Consider the following 19,135-nt stretch of genomic DNA (forward strand, 5'->3'; position numbering starts at 1 on the left):
CCTCAACTAACAAGAATGTTTACGTTTTAAACGTCGTAGACGAGTTCTCCCATTTCCCATTCGCTATCCCGTGCCCCGACATGACCTCCCACACAGTCATTAGGGCCCTGCATAGCATCTTCACCCTGTTTGGATTCCCCAGCTACGTACACAGCGACCGGGGTTCGTCCTTCATGAGCGACGAGCTGCGTCAGTACCTGCTCGACAAGGGCATTGCCTCGAGCAGGACTACCAGCTACAACCCCAGGGGGAACAAGCAGGTGGAGAGGGAGAACGCGACGGTCTGGAAGACCGTCCTACTGACCCTCCGGTCTAGAAAGCTCCAAGTCTCCCAGTGGCAGGAGGTCCTCCCAGACGCGCTTCATGCTATTAGGTCCCTTTTGTGCACAGCGACCAATCAGACCCCTCACGAGAGGCTCTTAATTTTCTCCAGGGGCACTACCACGGGGGTCTCACTCCCGGCATGGCTGAGGACACCGGGCCCGTACTTCTGAGGAAACACGTCAGGGCACACAAAACCGACCCCCTTGTTGAAAAGGTGCACCTGCTCCACTCCAACCCCCAGTACGGATTCGTCGAGTTCCCTGACGGCCGTCAGGACACGGTATCCCTCCGGGATCTGGCACCCGCCGGATCCAGCACCCCCTCCATCCCCACAGAAGGACCTCTCACCCTACACCCCATGCTGCCGCCCCCTCGCGCTCCCGAGCCCGCTCCACCAGTTCCGCGCACCCGCGCCGGCTAGCCCCCAGTCCCTGATCGAACCAGGAGAGTATGAAGCTCGGATACAACCCTCCCTGGAGTCCACCATTGTACCCCAGCACACAACACCCATCCAGCCACCGCAAGAGGCTGCAACCCTGGTGCTCCGCAGGTCACAACGGACAATTCGGCCACCGGACAGACTGACGTTGTAGACCACCACCCCCGCCGGACTTGATTTTTTTTCAGGGGGTGAATGTGGTGAATGTAATATGATAATTCACACTATGTCTTTGTAAACGCAGTAGCGTTATCCGACCACTAGGGGGAGTAGCTCTGTGAATGCTCAGGGGCTTGTACAGGGCTCCACCCTTGGCTCCGCCCACGACTCCTCCCCTTGGTGCTGCTGTATAAATACCCTTGTCCAGAGTCAGCCTGCAGTTCACTGAGAGTTCATCAACGGGTAACAGGCTGGCTCTGTAGTAAGTCGATTAAAGCCTAGATTCATATCGGAAACACGTGTCTGGTGAATTGATGGTTCCATCAGTCCGCGTAAACACTGGAATGTTTCACGCCGATGTCAACGGGCCTCTTGGCCCAGCGATTCTGTAGCCCACAGGGGGCCAGCACGGCGCCGGAGTGCTCCGCGCTGCTCAAGCTGCCGTACGTGGCCCTGCACTGCTCGCCGCGGGTCTGCGCATGCGCGCAGCAGTCGCTTCCGCACCGGGGATGCGCAACATGGCAGAGCCACGCAGCGGGCCGGCGCGGAAGAAAGTGGCCCCCAATCGCGGGCCTGCCCGTCGTAGAAGCCCACCCTAGAGACTGACCCGCCCGCCCCTCAGCAGGACGGCCACCGCAGCCGTGACGCCAAGCTCCTGCCGAGTGGAACCATATGTGAACCACGCCGGCGGGAACTCGGCCGGTCGACCACGGAAAATCGCCGCAGGGGCCTCTTTCAATGGCCCCCGACCGTTGCCACGCCGACCGCGCGCGCCGCGACTGGGGCCAATTCTCCGGTCGCCGGAGAATCGCGTCCCAGCATCTGAGCCCCCATTCTCCGCCCCCGCGCTGAACGCCATTTTGCCACGGAGACTCGGAGAATCCCGGCCAATATCTTTGCTAATCCTTGGTCACTCCATATCATGTCACCTGTCGATCCTTTGAACACCCCACCATTTCCTTTATCGCCCACTTATAACAAAGGCATCCACGGAGTGTTTGACATATCTTCCCTGCTCTCTTAACCCCTTTTTCTATTATAGCTCATTGTGAGTTTCAAGACAAATAATTGATTTGGGATTTCAACCTGCAAAGCCAAACTCCAAATGTCTTATCCATTAAGGCACAGGACATCAACCAAATTGCAATTTGCAGTTTATACTGTTTTTGCCTATGTGGCAAGTGAAAGAAAAGAAATCAGCAGGTGAAACGAAGGAGAACAAGCCGAGGGTTAAACAAAATATCTTAATAAACATAAAACACTTGACATCAAAAGCTTTAAATGGAACACATTTTCTTTAATACTGCACTTCTTTGATTTTTTTTTTACAATTTTCTTGGATTATGTACAAACGAAAATAAATAACTTCTGAAAATATGATTTAATAGAGATGTAAAAGGGTGTCAGGCCAACAGTCATTTCTGTCAATTTTTTTAGATCCTTTTGTGTTTGGTTTAAGACAAGTATCAACGCTTCATATACCAGATTTTATGTCAGATCTTGAGTTTTGAAGTTGTGTATCCTTACAGATCGACACTTCTCAGCTGCCTGGGTGTAAATAGGAGTACCTCAACAATATTACGGCCAATGAAAAATTTCACAGTTTTCTCTTCAGGTTTTTGCGCCTCATGGAATGCCTCTTGAGAAGGTGTGGAGGTTGCTGCCCTCTAGCTGGGGAAGGACATCAGCTTCAATATTCCTTCCTGGTACTCAGGGATTTGTCCCACACATCACAGTCAAGAGCAAGGCTCAAATAGGCAATCATGAAGGAATCTCTCCAAGAGATTCTCCAGAGTCATCTGTGTACAGCGAAAATGGATGCTCGCTGCCCTGATTACTGAGCGACGTTCAGGGTTATGGTGTACTTCACTGCTCCGGAGGCCCATAGCCCTACTTCATGCAATAGTGATTTTCTTAAACTAATTCAGAAGCTACTGCGGGAGAAAAGTCACCTCCACGGGGTTTACCTCAATAACAGCTCATCACTATCTAAGCATGAAGCTTACTGAAACAACGGTAGGACTATCCAATGCAAGCTCAGAGTGATGCAAAGCAGTTGGCTGAATCAGAAAGCAGATGACCTTCAGTCATTTGCATACCACAAAGATTAGAACACACTCCACCATGCTCTGAAATCTATCTACATAAGTTCATAAGATCTTGGATCAGAATTAGGCCATTTGGCCCATTGAGGCTGCTCTGCCATTCGATCATGGCTGATCTCATCCTGGCCTTAACTCCACCGTGCTGCCTGTCCTCCATAACCATTAAACACATTATCAATTAAAAATCTGTCTAACTCCTCCTCCTTAAATTTACTCACTATCCCAGCCTCCACCGCACTCTGGGGTAATGAATTCCACAGATTCACAACCTTTTGGGAGAAGTAGTTTCTCCTCAACTCTTGTTTTAAATTTGCTACCTCTTATCCTGAGACTACGACCTCTCGTTCTAGATGCCCCACAAGAGGAAGCATCCGCTCCACGTCTACTCTACTTTATCCATATCTTTTATCATCTGTATATCTCAATTTGATCTCCCCTCACTCTTCTAAACTCTAGAGAGTGTCAGCCTACACTGTACAATCTCTCCTCATACGACAAACCCCTCATCTCTGGAATCAACCTAGTGGACCTCCTCTGAACTGCCTCCATTGCCACTACACCTTTCCTCAAATAAGGGGGCCAAAACTGTGCACAATACTCGAGGTGCAGTCTCACCAATGTCTTATATAGTTGCAACAACACTTCCTTACCTTTCATAGAATCAGAAAATTATAACATTTACAATGCAAAAGGAGGCCATTCGGCATATCGAGTCTGCACCAGTCCTTGATAAAGCGCACCCTACTTAAGCCCAGTAACCCAACCTAACGTTTTAGACGCTAAGGGGCAATTTATCATGGTCAATCCACCTAACCTACACTTCTTTGGACTGTGGTAGGAAACCAGAGCACCCGGAGGAAACCCACGCAGACACGGGAGGAAGTGCAAACTCCATTCCACCCGCCCACTCCACTCTGGGCAGCGTGATAGCATAGTGGGTAGCACAATTGCTTCACAGCTCCAGAATCCCATGTTCGATTCCTGGCAGGGTCGCTGTCTGTGCGGAGCCTGCACGTTCTCCCCGTGTCTGAGTGTGTTTTCTCCGGGTGCTCCGGTTTCCTCCCATAGCCCAAAGAAGTGCAGGTTAGGTGGATTGGCCATGATAAATTGCCCCTTGGTGTCCAAAAAGCTAAGAGCGGTCCTAGGGATAGGGTGGCAGCGTGGGCTTATGTAGGGTGCTCTTCCCAAGGGCCAGTGCAGACTCGATGGGCCGAATGGCCTCCTTCTGCACTGTAAATTCTATGATCCCTATGATGGTCACACAGATAGTCACCCAAGGCCGGAATTGAACCTAGAACCCTGGAGCTGTGAGGCAGCAGCACTAACCACTGTTCCACTGTGCCGAACTTTATACTCTTTCTTTAGTTATAAATGCTAACATTCCACTCACTTTCTTTCTTATCTGCTGTAGCTGAATGCTAGTTTTCTGTGACTCATGAACGATGGCACCCAGATCCCTCTGCAATGGAGTACCCTGAAGTCTCTCCCATTTAGACAATAAGTTGCCTTCCCATTTTTCCGACCAAAATGCGTGACCTCACCCTTATCCACGTTAAACTCCATCTGCCACATTTTGACTCACTCTCCTATCCTATCTATATCCATTTTTAAGGTTCTCATTTCCTCACTGCAACTTACTGACTCACCTATTTTTGTGTCGTTTGTAAATTTGGTTATAGAACTTTCTATCCTTGTATCCAAGTTATTAATATAGATTGTAAATAGCTGGGGCCCAAGGATCGAACCTGTGGCACCCCACTAGTTACCATCCAGAAAAAGACCAACTTATCCCGACTCTCTGTCAGTCAGCCAGTCTTCTATCCAAGCTAATAAATTACCCCTAATCCCATGTGATCTAACCAAATAGAATTAACCTTCTGTGCAGCACCTTATCAAACACCTTCTGGAAGTCCAGATATACTACATCTACAGGATCCCCATTATCCACTTTGCTTGTTACATCTTCGAAGAACTCTAGCAAATTAGTCAAACCTTATGCCCTTCATAAAACCATGCCGATTCTGGTGGATAGCATTTTGACTTTCCAAATGTCCTGATACTTCCTTGATAATTGATTCTAACAATTTTTCAACAACAGATGTTAAACTAACTGGTCTGTAATTTCCCACATTCTGCCTCCCTCCCTTTTTGAATAAACATTAGCATTTTTCCAATCCACTGGAACCTTTCCCGTGTCCAGGGAATTTTTGAATATTATAACCAATGGATTCACTATGTCCGCTTCCACTTCCTTCAACACCTGAGGATGTAAGCTATAAGGCCTGGGGGACCTGTCTGCCCTCAACCCCAATAGTTGCTGAGCACCATCAGGCCTAAGTCTACTGGTTCAGCATCAATTCTTGGTGCTGACAAATCAATACTGCCCGCAGAAAAGGCCCAAATTCTATAACGGTGGGCAAAACATTTTAACCATCTCCTTAATTGGCTTCAATCCATCAATGAAGAAGCAATCATCAGAATGCCACAGGTTTCCATCTCTTGGTCTTAATGACCCTTCCACACTGTTAGAAATGCCTTTAGATGAGCGGAACATTCTCACCTGCAACTAAGTACCATGGCAGGGGTGGGGTCGGGGAGTGTTTCCCGCTGCGGAGACTGGCGAAATACCCCGCCATATTCAGTCTCCGGTGTAATTAATTATGCATCTGGGATTTTGTGTCATCTTCCATGGTGGGGAAGGCTTGATGGCGGGACTGAGATGCCATATTTTTTTTTTTTTTTATAAATTTAGAATATCCAATTCATTTTTTCCAATTAAGGGGCAATTTAACATGGCCAATCCACCTAACCTGCACATCTTTGGGTTGTGGGGGTGAAACCCACGCAGACACGGGGAGAATGTGCAAACTCCTCACAGACAGTGACCCAGGGCCGGGATTCGAACCCGGGTCCTCAGCGCCGTAGGCAGCAATGCTAACCACTGTGCCACCGTGCCGCCCGAGATGCCATATTTAAATGGTTCCCGACATCACTGGCCCACCACTGAAGAAAGAAGGCGGATAACCTGAAAAAAGAAGGCGGACCTACTGAAGAAAGAAAGCGGATCCCCTGAAGAAAGAACAAAAAACAAAGAAAATTACAGCACAGGAACAGGCCCTTCGGCCCTCCCAGCCTGCGCCGATCCAGATCCTCTATCTAAACCTGTCTACTATTTACCACGGTCTACTTCCCTCTGTTCCCGCCCGTTCATATATCTGTCTAGATGCCTCTTAAATGATGCTATCATGCCCGCATCTACCACCTCCGCTGGTAAAGCATTCCAGGCACCCACCACCCTCTGCGTAAAAAACTTTCCATGCACATCTCCCTTAAACTTTCCCCCTCTCACCTTGAAATTGTGACCCCTTGTAACTGACACCCCCACTCTTGGGAAAAGCTTGTTGCTATCCACCCTGTCCATACCTCTCATAATTTTGTAGACCTCAATCAGGTCCCCTCTCAACCTCCGTCTTTCCAACGAAAACAATCCTAATCTACTCAACCTTTCTTCATTGCTAGCAGGCTCCTGAAGAAAGAAGGCAGGCTCCTGGAGAAAGAAGGCAGGATCCTGAAGAAAGAAGGCAGGCCTCCTGAAGAAAGAAGGCAGGCTCCTGAAGAAAGAAGGCAGGCTCCTGAAGAAAGAAGGCAGGCTCCTGAAGAAAGAAGGCAGGCTCCTGAAGAAAGAAGGCAGGCCTCCTGAAGAAAGAAGGCAGGCTCTTGAAGAAAGAAGGCAGGCCTCCTGAAGAAAGAAGGCAGGCTCCTGAAGAAAGAAGGCAGGCTCCAAAAGAAAGAAGGCAGGCCTCCTGAAGAAAGAAGGCAGGATCCTGAAGAAAGAAGGCAGGATCCTGAAGAAAGAAGGCAGGATCCTGAAGAAAGAAGGCAGGCCACCTGAAGAAAGAAGGCAGGCCTCCTGAAGAAAGGCAGGCAGGCTCCTGAAGAAAGAAGGCAGGCCACCTGAAGAAAGAAGGCAGGCTCCTGAAGAAAGGCAGGCCTCCTGAAGAAAGAAGGCGGACCTCCTGAAGAAAGAAGGCAGGCCTCCTGAAGAAAGAAGGCAGGCGCCTGAAGAAAGAAGGCAGGCCTCCTGAAGAAAGAAGGCAGGTGCCTGAAGAAAGAAGGCGGACCTCCTGAAGAAAGAAGGCAGGCGCCTGAAGAAAGAAGGCGGACCTCCTGAAGAAGGCAGACTCCTGAAGAAAGGAGGCGAACATCCTGAAGAAAGATGGTGGCCTCCTGAAGAAAGAAGGTGGACCTGCTGAAGAAATAAAGTGGACCTCTAGGAACACTTTGAGGCTGGAAGATAGACCTCCTCAAACAGATTGAAGCTGGAAGATCCACCTGATGGATGCGTGCCCCAACTCACTGCAATGATGTATTAGAGTCCAGGGTCACTGGCAACCTCCCGCCAAATTCTGCCCACCGCCCGCTATTGATCCCACCTCTGGGGACATGAGAGAATTCCACCCTACATTTCTAGCTAGCTTCCTCTCATATGACCTGCCACTCATCTTTGGCGCAGTGATATGCTTTTTTCTTAAGTTTGGTGGTTTCCCTAACTTCTTTAGTGAACCGCGGATGGTGGGTCTGCCCATAGGAATTTTTCTTTACAGTGGGAACACACTTATTCTGAGTATTCTGAAATATCCCCTTATAAGTCTGCCACTGCTTCTCTATTGATCTATCTCTTCACCTCATATTCCAGCTCACTTCACTTAGCTCAATTTTCATGTGCATTGTTGCCCTTCTTTAAGTTTAAAATACTGGTCTTTGACCCACTCTTCTCTCTTTCAAACTGCATGTAAAATTCAATCATATTGTGGTTGCTGCTAGCTAGGGGAGCTTTAACTCCGAGATCATTAATTAATCCTGTCACATTACACACTACCAATTCTAATATAACCACTTGAAACTGAACAAGGCCTTTGATGCAGTCAGCCATGACATCCTACAAAGCCAGAAAGTCTACAGAGCATTAGATATGATTCCCACATTATTTGTATAAAAATAATTACCACCAGTGAGCATTTTAATACCCAGTTTGTGACAGAAATTGTGAGATAATTCACAATGACAAACTTCAGTTCTGAGGATAGCTTGGAGAGGTTGGGACTGTTCTCCCTTGGCGAGAAAAAGGTGAAGAGGGGACTTGATAGAGATGTTCAAAACCATGCGGGGGCTGGACAGAGTAGACGGGGAGAAACTGTTCTCTCACAGAAGGATCGAGAACCTGAAGGCACAGATTTAACGTGATTTACGAAAGATGAAAATGTGATGGATGAAAAATCTTTTTCACACAATGAGTGGTTGGGGTTTGAAATGCGTTGCCTGGAAATGTGGTGGAGGCAGGTTCAACCAAGACATTCAAGAGAGCATTAGATGATTAGTTGAATAGAAACAATGTGTAGTGGTATGGGGAAAAGGCAGGAGAATGGCACAGAGTCATGATGCCCATATGGAGAGCCGATGCAGGCGCAATGGACCAAATGGCCTCCTTCTGCTCGGTGATTCTGTGAATCCGTGGCCCCAAAGATTGGGCCAAAAGGTTTTTTAAACTCAGCATTCCATATTGGTTATATACCTATTTATATCTGATCAATATCATAATTAAACTTAATTTTCATTTCACCAGCACGTGACCTGCAATGCAATAAGCATAACAGGGCAGCATGGGTGCGCAGTGGTTAGCATTGCTGCCTCATGGCACTGAGGTCCCAGGTCTGGGTCACTGTCCGTGTGGAGTTTGCACATTCTCCTTGTGTTTGCGTGGGTTTCGCCCCCATATATGCAGGCTAGGTGGATTAGCCATGTTAAATTGCCCCTTAATTGGAAAAAATTTATTGGCTACTCTAAATTTATATTTAAAAAAATAACAAAAGAATGATACACGTTGAGGATAAAAAAACATAGGAATACGTGAGACCGTTTAAAGCAGAATACATTATGTAAATGATAAAAGAGGAAAGAATTTCACCACCAAACCTATAGCTGTAGTTCTGCTGATGTTTAATTGATGTTTCAGGAAATGGAGTAAATTCAATTTAAGAACACATTTGCAATATTTGTATGACATAGTCTGGTATAAATGCAGATCAGGTGCTAATTATATGGCCATTACATTTCTGAGATTGACATGCAAATTCTTCATGATTGGAGTTAATTTTCAGAATGTTAATAGGAAGTAACTGCTGGGTGCAGAATGTTAAATCACAGAGAGATTTTCTGCTCTTGTTCGCATCAGGCGGGTTCAGCAACGAGAGTGGAAAATATCACAGGAACTGCAAAGTCATGTTGTACGTTTTAGCATAAATGCTTCACGTGATAGTCCCCTCCCCCGTCAGTGATGGGGCACGTTTCCCGACAATCAATGATTACAATCACATCAGCAGTGATGTTATTGAATGGTGGAGCAGGTTCGAGGGGCCGAGAGGCCTACAGTTCCTCCTACTGCATATGATCCTATGGTTCGCTGTCTCTGCTTTGGTCCACTGATTCTGCACTGGTCCATGTGCAGATGTTTCTTTCCCTTTATTCAGTCTCTAGCCCTTCCGTCTGTATTATGTTCTGTGAATGAGCTCTCTGGTAGTTAGTCCAGTAGCTGGGCAATTAGTCAGGGATATATCACATACACAAGGAGGAACAAATCTCTCAAAAACATGGAAGAGAGCTAGCCTCAGAATTGTACAGTAAATGGTTAAGTGCAGTTCCAAATCTCCAATCAGATTCTCTGTATGGGGGCAGTTTGCGGTTTTTACCTTTCAGCTCTTCATCTGCTTTGGCTGTTTTCATCTCCACTGTCATATGTTACAGTCGCTCATTCCTGGAACGACAGGCTTATCTTATGAAGAAAGGTTGGAAAGTTTGGGTTTACACCCATTTGGAGTCGAGAAGAATGAGAGGCGATCTTATTGAAACACATGATTTGATGATGTAGATCAAAGGAGGATGTTTCCACTTGCGGGGCGGAGACTAGAACCAGGTGACACAAGATTAAGAATAAAAGATCTACTGTTCAAGATTGAGATAAGGAGACATTTATTCCATCAGAGGGTTGTTAGTCTGGAATTCTCGTTTCCAGAAAGTAGTGGAGGCTGGACCATTGAATTTATTCAAGGCAGAGCTAGAGAGAATTTTGATAGACAAGAGAGTCAAGGGTTATGGGGAGACCGACAGCAAGTGGGGTTGAGACACAACCACATCGGGCATGATCTTATTGAATGGTGGGGCAGGTTCGAAGGGCCAAATAGCCTACACCTGTTCCTATGTGTAAAGAAGTATCTATTTTTCAATATTACTGTGGGATACTGTGAAGCAGTCTATGGGGGCTGTATGTATATGTTTGTGTCTGTGTGACTAGGTTAATTGAACTGAAGACAGTCAGACTGCAAGGTTTAAATCATCAGAGGGTTAGGTGTGAAGCAGACATTCTGAAGTGGAGATCAGCCACGCTGAAATGGGATTTGTAAACGATATGGCTGGATATTTGCATAGGAAGATAAAGGAGATTTGTTTGTGTTTACTTGTTGAATTTATGAAGAAAAATGAAAGGAAAGTTTAAAACTGGCAAAAACCAAAAATGAATAAAGCAATGTTATTCAGTTAGTTTTTCCCAAAAATAGCGGCCATGAAGACAGCATGAAAGAGTTTTTTTTATTTAGGAAAGCAAACTTATTTAGGAAACTTCCAAAGGAAAGTTAAGAACAATGGGTTTAAAGAGAAATAACATATTTAAGGAAAGATTGAAAACAGTGTTAGAAGGAGTGGCTGTGTGATATCTTGCAGAGTGTGCTGTGCTGAGGACAGACCTATGAGGTAAGCAGCCTCTAGTTATCCCCAGAGAAACGTTTGCTTGTTCCAGAAAGCAAGGTTTTGTTTTTAAGCATGGGATTTCCATTGTTGAGTGAGAGGGAGAGAGAATCCTGTCAGGTGTCTCCCATATAGCAACAGTGGCTGCCTTGCCATAATATTACTAGGACTTTTATAGACTAAGAATCTACAGGACTGTTGTCTGGAAAGGGATATTTATTTGTGAGTCTCGCTGGAAGTCTAAATTTAATTCTAATCTTATGTGTTTAAGTTTTCTTTTCTTTTGGTATAAATGTTTTAATTTAAAAACTACAAAAGCGGTATTGGATTTCTTACTCCTGACTTCAGCACACATACCTTCTTGGAATAAAATACCAATTGCAAATTGTTGTGATAGCTTGATCGGGTCTCCCTTTGCGATTTGGTCCGCCCAGCAATTACCACCTGCCATACCACAACACTTAGTCCTACGTTTGTTCCTATGTGAGCTCTTTAGTTATTTATGAAGCATAAGTGAGATAATGAAACCTTATGATCACTGTCAAAATTACACATTTGCACCAATATTGTTCAGTGGAAAATGCTCAGGACATACATATTTTGTGTTCAGGGCAAATGTTCATTTAAATAAGTTTATGGTGCACAGTAGGCGGAATTTGGAAAAGCATTTGAATCTCTGGGACAAACACTACGGTTTCAAGTTAATAGCTAAAACTATTATTTTTGATACAGCAAGAGAAAAATGGTTTAGTTACAAAAGTGACCTTTCCTGCCCAAGACAAAATTGAAGTTTCAGACCTGAGACGCATGGTTACTTCTCCAGTTATGCTAATATCGGGTGACCTTGGAACTTGTCGCACTTTCATTTTGGGGCTTAAATGTAAATAGTGCATTATTGCCATGAACACAAGAAATTCTCTGATGTGATATTTTTCGTGGAAGCAGGTCTGTGTAAATGAGCAGCATGGGTTTCGACAGATATATCTGTGACACGAGGCAATAAATTGAGACAAATGTTTGCGTCGCCATGCCTTGGCATTAAACTACGTTAATGAGTTAAGCGCAAATTTCTTCAGGAGAAAAATGATGCTAATTCGCTCTTGCACCATAATTACACCAAAAGGTTCTGAGAAATCACAGGCTGCTATTTTAACAACTGGGGATGTAACGGATATGCATACATTACTGTCACGCATACTCCGTGAAAGAGCAATTTCATCTGACAGCCAGTGGAATTGCAAAATATTAAATTACCAGATGAGAAACATTAGCTTTTGGGTTAAATAAATGAAAGCTTCTTAAAAGAATCGGGCTCGTGGCAAACTGAAATGTCACTGCTGTGAATAATCACATAGCATACTTTTGATAAATGAAGCATAAATGTCACCAGAAACATTATTTATTTTTGGGTATTACTTGCAATGCATTTGGCCTTTTGCAGCAGAAAATCGCCATCCATCAACCCAGCTAGCACGTTCGTGCAATTCGCTACATCAATATTCCCAAGAGTTCCAGATTATAAATATATCTCTCAACAGTTCAGAATTCTAAGCTTCTGTTTTGCAAATGATTTCATTCAAATTGTTTAACTTCAAATGTTTTTCTGCTCAGGACAGGGTGGCTGATTATTTGTGGGGGCATAGAAATGAAATAAATTATTCTAAACTGGCACAAGAAATATGCTGTTGTGGCTGGATGCACATTTGCTTGATAATACTTATATAGCATTCTGATTTAGCTTTCTCACAAACTATATTCCTGAATCTGCGCTGCATGTGAAGAACAATGCGGACCAAGGATAGGACTGGGAAAATGGATAATGCCCCAATGGGCAGATAATGGGCAGCACGGTAGCACAGTGGTTACCACAGTTGCTTCACAGCTCCAGCGTCCCAGGTTCGATTCCCGGCTTGGCTCACTGTCTGTGCGAGGTCTGCCCGTTCTCCCCGTGTGCGCGTGGGTTTCCTCCAGGTGCTCCGGTTTCCTCCCACAGTCCAAAGATGTGCAGGTTAGGTGGGTTGGCCATGCTAAATTGCCCTTAGTGTCCAAAAAGTTACGGTGGGGTTACTGGGATAGGGTGGAGTTGTGGGCTTGGGTGGGTGCGTTTTCCAAGATCCAGGGCAGACTCGATGGACTGAATGTCCTCCTTCGGCACTGTAAATTCTATGAATTCTGAATGTCCAAACTAGACCTTTCCAAAAGTCGGAATACTCCAATTTCCTATCAATCCCATCAACTGACATGCGCCGAGAAATATGTTTTGACAATACTTGAGATATGAAAACTGGGTTTTATGAGTTAGGCGTTGTTGTAAACTTGTACCATCTAGGATTGAAAAAGAAACTGTCTTACGTCTGTGATTGGCACGTCGTCCCTCAATTCAGTTGTGTGGCAGGCCAGCAAGCCAATCAGACGGATCATTCTGGAACGACTGAAAGCAGGATAGAAGTCAATTTGCAGAGTTCAGCACAGAACCAGTGTTGCCACTATTTTTTTTTTTAAACATCTGCTTTCATCATTTTGTTTTCTTATTTTTAAACCGAACAAAAAAAAAGCCTCAAGTAACTTGGGTTTACTTGCATAATTTATAATAATAATAATAATCTTTATTATTGTCACAAGTAGGCTTACATTAACACTGCCATGAAGTTACTGTGAAAAGCCCCTCGTCGCCACATTCCGGCGCCCGTTCGGGTCCACAGAGGGAGAATTCAGAATGTCCAATTCACCTAACAAGCACGCCTTTCGGGACTTGCGGGAGGAAACCGGAGCATCCGGAGGAAGCCCACACAGACACAGGGAGAACATGCAGGCTCCGCACAGACAGTGACCCAGCTGGGAATCGAACCCGGGACCCTGGTGCTGTGGAGCAACAGTGCTAACCACTGTGCAATCTATGCTCTTAGTTTTAAAATAAATAAAATCAGCCAAAGTTAAATAGCTAGACACACTGAAATGGCATGACTTGAACTAAGGGAGTTAATTTTCTGAAGAACACTTTGTAATTACATAGACTAATTCCTAACTTGAAGCTTCAACCATGCTGGTGACTGAAAAGCGAGGACACATAGAATCATAGAATTTACAGTGCAGAAGGAGGCCATTCGGCCCATCGAGTCTGCACCAGCTCTTGGAAAGAGCACCCTATCTAAGTCCATACCTATCCCTGTAACCCCACCTAACCTTGTTTTGCACTAAGGGAAATTTAGTATAGCCTATCCACCTAACCTGCACATTTTGGACTGTGGAAGGAAACCAGGGCACCTGGAGGAAACCCACGCAGATGCGGGGAGAACGTGCAGATTCCGCACAGACGTGCTTTGTCACTTTGGTTTCAATATATATTTGGAGGTTTTTGGCATTAAAGTGCAGCTTTCAGCACATCAATCCAGGAATTATTTTTACAGCTTTCCCAAAGTTAGGCCAGTTTTCCTTACATGTCAAATTGTGATTGCTAGTATGGAATACAAGCAAGTTCAGAAAACATTCCTGGAGGAACAGGCAAATGGCAGCACAGCAACAAATGATACTGCTGTAACTTCAGTCTCAAAACTGGCCTTTATGCTAAAAGCCTGTCCTGAGAGAGACTTTATGTTGACTGTCAAATCACATACAATCCAAAAAAATAACTAAGTTTAGACATTTCAACAGCAAGTTATTACTGCCACCTTGTGGCTGATAAATCTCAAACATTTTCAAATTGAACCGAGTGTTGGGTTACTCCCATCTCATCAATTGTAGGTAGTTTGTCAAGAGACTTTTCAGGGAAAATTAACAGAATCCTTCAAATGAATTCCACTGAGAGACAATCCTTTCAAAAGTTGAAGGATTTTTATTTTAATTAACTTCTCTCCTCAGCGTTTGTCACTTGTCAACTCCCTCCCTGGTTTCAAAAATCTCCTGAACTCCATTCTCTGCCACTATTCTTTTGGTCCCTACTAACCACTCTGTCATCAGATCATAAGAAATAGGAGCAGAAGTAGGCCATTCAGCCCATCAACCCACTCGACTTTTCAATTGGGCCATGACTGATCTGATTGTGGCCTTAACTCCACTTTTCTTCCTATCTCCCATAACTCTTGACTCCCTGTCAATCAAGCCTGTCTAACTCAGACTTGAATATATTCAATGACCCAGCCTCCACTGCTCTATGGTGAAGAAAATTCCAAAGTCTAACGGCCCTCTACAAGAAGAATTTCCTTCTCATTTCATCTCCAGGGGGAGACTCCTCATTTTAAAGATGTGGCTCCTACTTCTAGACTACCCGTTGGAAGGAAACATCCTTCCAGCACCTATCCTGTCAAGCCCCCTCAGGAATTTGTGTTTCAATATTAAATGTTGAAAGTTTTAAAATGTTTTCTTTTTTCTTTAAATTTTTCCAATTAAGGGGCAATTTAGCGTGGCCAATCCGCCGACCCTGCACATCTTTGTGTTGTGGGGGGTGAAACCCACGCAGACACGGGGAGAATGTGCAAACTTCACACGGACAGTGACCCGGGGCCGGGGTCGAACCCGGGACCTTGGCGCCGTGAGGCAGCAGTGCTGTGACCCAACAACTTTAGGTTGTGCAGAGTAGGTGGGTTGGTCACGCTAAAATGCCCCTTAATTGGAAAAGAATTATTGGGTCCTCTAAATTAAAAAAAAACATTTTTAAAAAGAAAACAATTCAGTATCCCTCGCCATGCAAAATTATACATGGCGAGGAATATGAGGGATTCCCACTACCAGGCCGCCATTTTGAGCAGGCGGCCGAATAGTGAGGTCCCGCAGCTGACCACCCCCCACCATTACGGACCAGCATCTCACCACAAAGCAGCTCCTAGGCATCGTAAATCAGCCCCACCCTCCCCTAGATGTGACCCGACCTGCCCACCTCCTTTGACACCCGTGAATAGGGGGACCCACCCAGAGACCTCCTGAATAGGGGAACCCTTCAGAGGCCACCTAAATAGGAGGACCCCTGCAGAGACCCCATGAATAGGGGGATTCCCCCCCAGAAACCTCCTGAATAGGGGAACCCCTCTGAGACCACCTAAGAGAACTCCCCACAGAGACTCCATGATTAGGGGAAAGCTCCCCCAGAGACCTGAATAGAGGGACCCCCCTCCCCGAGACCTCCTGAATAGGAAGATCCCCCCCCCCCCAGACCCTGTAACTAAAGGAACCCCGCACAGAAAGCCCCTAATAAAAAGAACTTCCCACAGAAACCCCCTAACTAAAGGACCCCCCCCCAAGAAGAAACCCCTGTTTCTTCATTTATCTTCCATCATGAATGAGTTTGAATCCCACCAAGGAAGATAGTGGAATTTGAATTCTATTTAATAAAATCTGGTATTAAAAGTCTAATGATGACCATGAAAGCATTCTCAATTGTAGTGACAACCCATCTGGTTCACTCATGTCCTTTCGGGAAGGAAATCTATCATCATTACCTGGTCTGGCCTACATGTGACTCCAGACCCACAGTAATGTGGTTGACTCTTAAATGCCCTCAGGGGTTGGATAACAAATGCTGGCCCAGCCAGCGACGCCCACATCCCATGAACGAATAAACAAAGTGCTGTAACCACAATGTTTACAAATATCAACTGCTTCAAAGAGAGTTAAGTGCTATCAATTTCCAGCTCAGCACTTCAAAATCACTCAGGCGCGAAGAGGGGTGATTGGAATGCAGTTAACTCTCTTTGGTGTGGTTAATGTTTATAAACATAGTGGTTACACCACTTAGAGTTACTCATCCATGAAGGAAGATGAATGAAGCAAGGCTAACAGTTGTGCTTGTGGAAGCTGTCAACTACAGCCCATTAAGAGAAATGAATTAATGGTTTGCAGCTAAAGGATCGGAGGAGTTCAAAAACTGGTCACTGCTTTTCTCTTTCCAGGAATGAACATGTGGGGCTGGATTCTCCACTGTCTCTGTGGGGAGTCTCTCTATCTAGGGGGTCTCTGTGGAGGTGTCTCCCATTTTAGGGGGTCTCTGGGGGGTTCTCGTAGGGGAGGGGTGGCCCTCGGGTGGACTTGGGGGCAACTCCCTTAAGGGGCCACCTCCTTGGCCCATGGCGAGGTTCATGTTTGTGAATACCAGTCGTGATCCCTGCCCACGTGAATCCTGGCGAGGGCCTGGAGACTCTGGTGCCCAGCCCGCTAAGTGGATGCAAATGGGTCATTAGGACCCATTTCCATCCATTAACATCCTTTCACTAGCGCGTGGGGGCAAACCCTGACCCCGCCAGCAGTGAGTGGGGCCAGATCATAGCGGTCAGATCAGCACCAGGTGCGAACCTCGATTTCAGCCAGTCGCCCGATTCTAAACCCGATCACAAACCAGGTTGCCGGTGTCATGGAGCAGAGAATCCAGATCAGTACCTTTACAGAAAGGCTGACCACTTCCCTTCCCCCCCCCCCCCCCCCCCCCCCCCACCTCAAACCTCTAATTCTTCACAGACTGGATAATACACCAGGAGAGGTCTTCCTTCCTGTTGTAATATCACTGATAAAAGATTGGTGGTCCTCGCAAATTTTCGAGTGGCTCCATTAGAACCAAGCAAGGTCCCAATTTCAGATAATCTGCTCCCTCAGGAGACCACACAATTAGAGTATCACTTAAGAATACGTTTTGTCTGATTATGATCCTGATTATGATTCAAAGGGAAGTACTTTGAAACATTTTACTGTATATGGGGCCTGTTTAATTGCAAATCGTTGTTGAATATGGTCCTTCTATAAATATGATTTCTAGCTGCTCTGTTGCAATAATCTGGGCACATCACAAATTTCTGAGGGGTCATCATGCATGATTTATGTTATATAAGTATGATGAACTGATAACCTAGGAGCACAAAGGTTGCAAGTGATTTAAGGTCAACATACCAAATGTACTACCTGTAGTTTTCTCTGCCTTTCACTTTTACTTTCTACTTTTCTATCTTTCATTTCAATCTTTGTTTTCCTCTCTTGTGTCTCTCTCTGCTCAGGTTCCACCATCCCCAAGCTACTGCTGGCATGCAACCCGCTCAGCTTGTACAGGCCCCACCTTCCCCAGAATAAGCCCCCAATGCCCCAGGAATCTATATCCCTCCCTCTTCCATTGTCTCTCTAGCCACACATTCTTCCTATTCCTAATCTCGCCATCATGTGACACTGGGTGTAATCCTACGATTACTACTTTTGAGGTCCTGTTTCCTAATCTATTTCCGAGCTCCCTAAATTTTGCTTGCAGGACCTTATCCCTTTTTTTACCCATGTCGTTGGTACCAACATGGACCACAACCACTGGCTGTTCACCCTCCCCCTCCAGAATGTCCTGCAGCCATTCAGTGACATCCTTGACCCTAGCACCAGAGAGGCAACATGACATCCTGGTGTCATGGGCTTTAGAGTGGTTTCACAGGTCGGCGCAACATCGAGGGCCGAAGGGCCTGTACTGCGCTGTAATGTTCTAGGTTCTATGTTCTATATAAATTCTATCTAATGGTTCCTCATCGCCTATTATATTTACGTCATGTTGTGAGGCAAGTAGTATTTATTTTCTTGCTAAATTAACAGGAAGCATCTTGAACATACTGTAGCAGTAAGCTCACATTGACAATGGGAAATATCATGGTGGATGCATTCACAAATGGGTGAAGAGGGTATAAACAGTGCTACAATGCTCACTTTGTGCCAGATACCACAACTTGGTGCATTATCCTCAGCAATTGTAGCACCTCAGTATAAAAAGGACATAGTCCGTTGCTAATTTAAAAAAATCTGGGAGGTTTTTCCTCAACTCCTCAACATATTCAACCTACCTCCAGGATGTCGTGACAACCAACACTGAATCATAGATAAAGATAACCAAGGGTTATACTTATTTATATTTATTGGGAGTACCACGGTGGCACAGTGGTTAGCACTGCTGCCTCACAGCGCCAGGGACCCGGGTTCAATTCCGACCTTGGGTGACTGTCTGTGTGGAGTTTTCACGTTTTCTCCATGTCTGCGTGGGTTTCCTCCGGGTGCTCCTGTTTCTTCCCCCAGTGCAAAGTTAGGCGGATTGGCAATGCTAAATTGTCCCTTGGTGTCCATGGATGTGTAGGTTAGGTTGAGTTACGGGGATTGGGCGGGGTGTGGGCCAAAGTAGGGTGCACTTTCAGAGGGTTGGTGCAGCCTTTTACTTTTGTAAATTTAGAGTACCCAATTCATTTTTTTCCAATTTAGGGGCAATTTAGTGTGGCCAATCCACCTACCCTGCACATCTTTGAGTTATGGGGGCGAAACCCACGCAAACACGGGGAGAATGTGCAAACTCCACACGAACAGTGATCTAGGG

The 19,135-nt window shown here is 45.6% G+C and overlaps 1 protein-coding gene across 4 annotated transcripts in view; it reads right to left on the bottom strand.

Moving 5' to 3' along the window:
• Positions 1 to 19,135, bottom strand: part of ulk4 (unc-51 like kinase 4) — a 513,024-nt gene that overhangs the window by 408,506 nt on the left and 85,383 nt on the right. For all 4 annotated transcript variants that reach the window (XM_038796599.1, XM_038796603.1, XM_038796600.1 and 1 more), the window contains one exon: positions 13,177 to 13,255. In XM_038796599.1, the coding sequence (XP_038652527.1) occupies positions 13,177 to 13,255 (79 nt within the window). The remainder of the gene's footprint in view (positions 1 to 13,176; positions 13,256 to 19,135) is intronic.

This window comes from Scyliorhinus canicula, chromosome 5, assembly GCF_902713615.1.
Source record: "Scyliorhinus canicula chromosome 5, sScyCan1.1, whole genome shotgun sequence".
NCBI lineage: Eukaryota > Metazoa > Chordata > Chondrichthyes > Carcharhiniformes > Scyliorhinidae > Scyliorhinus > Scyliorhinus canicula.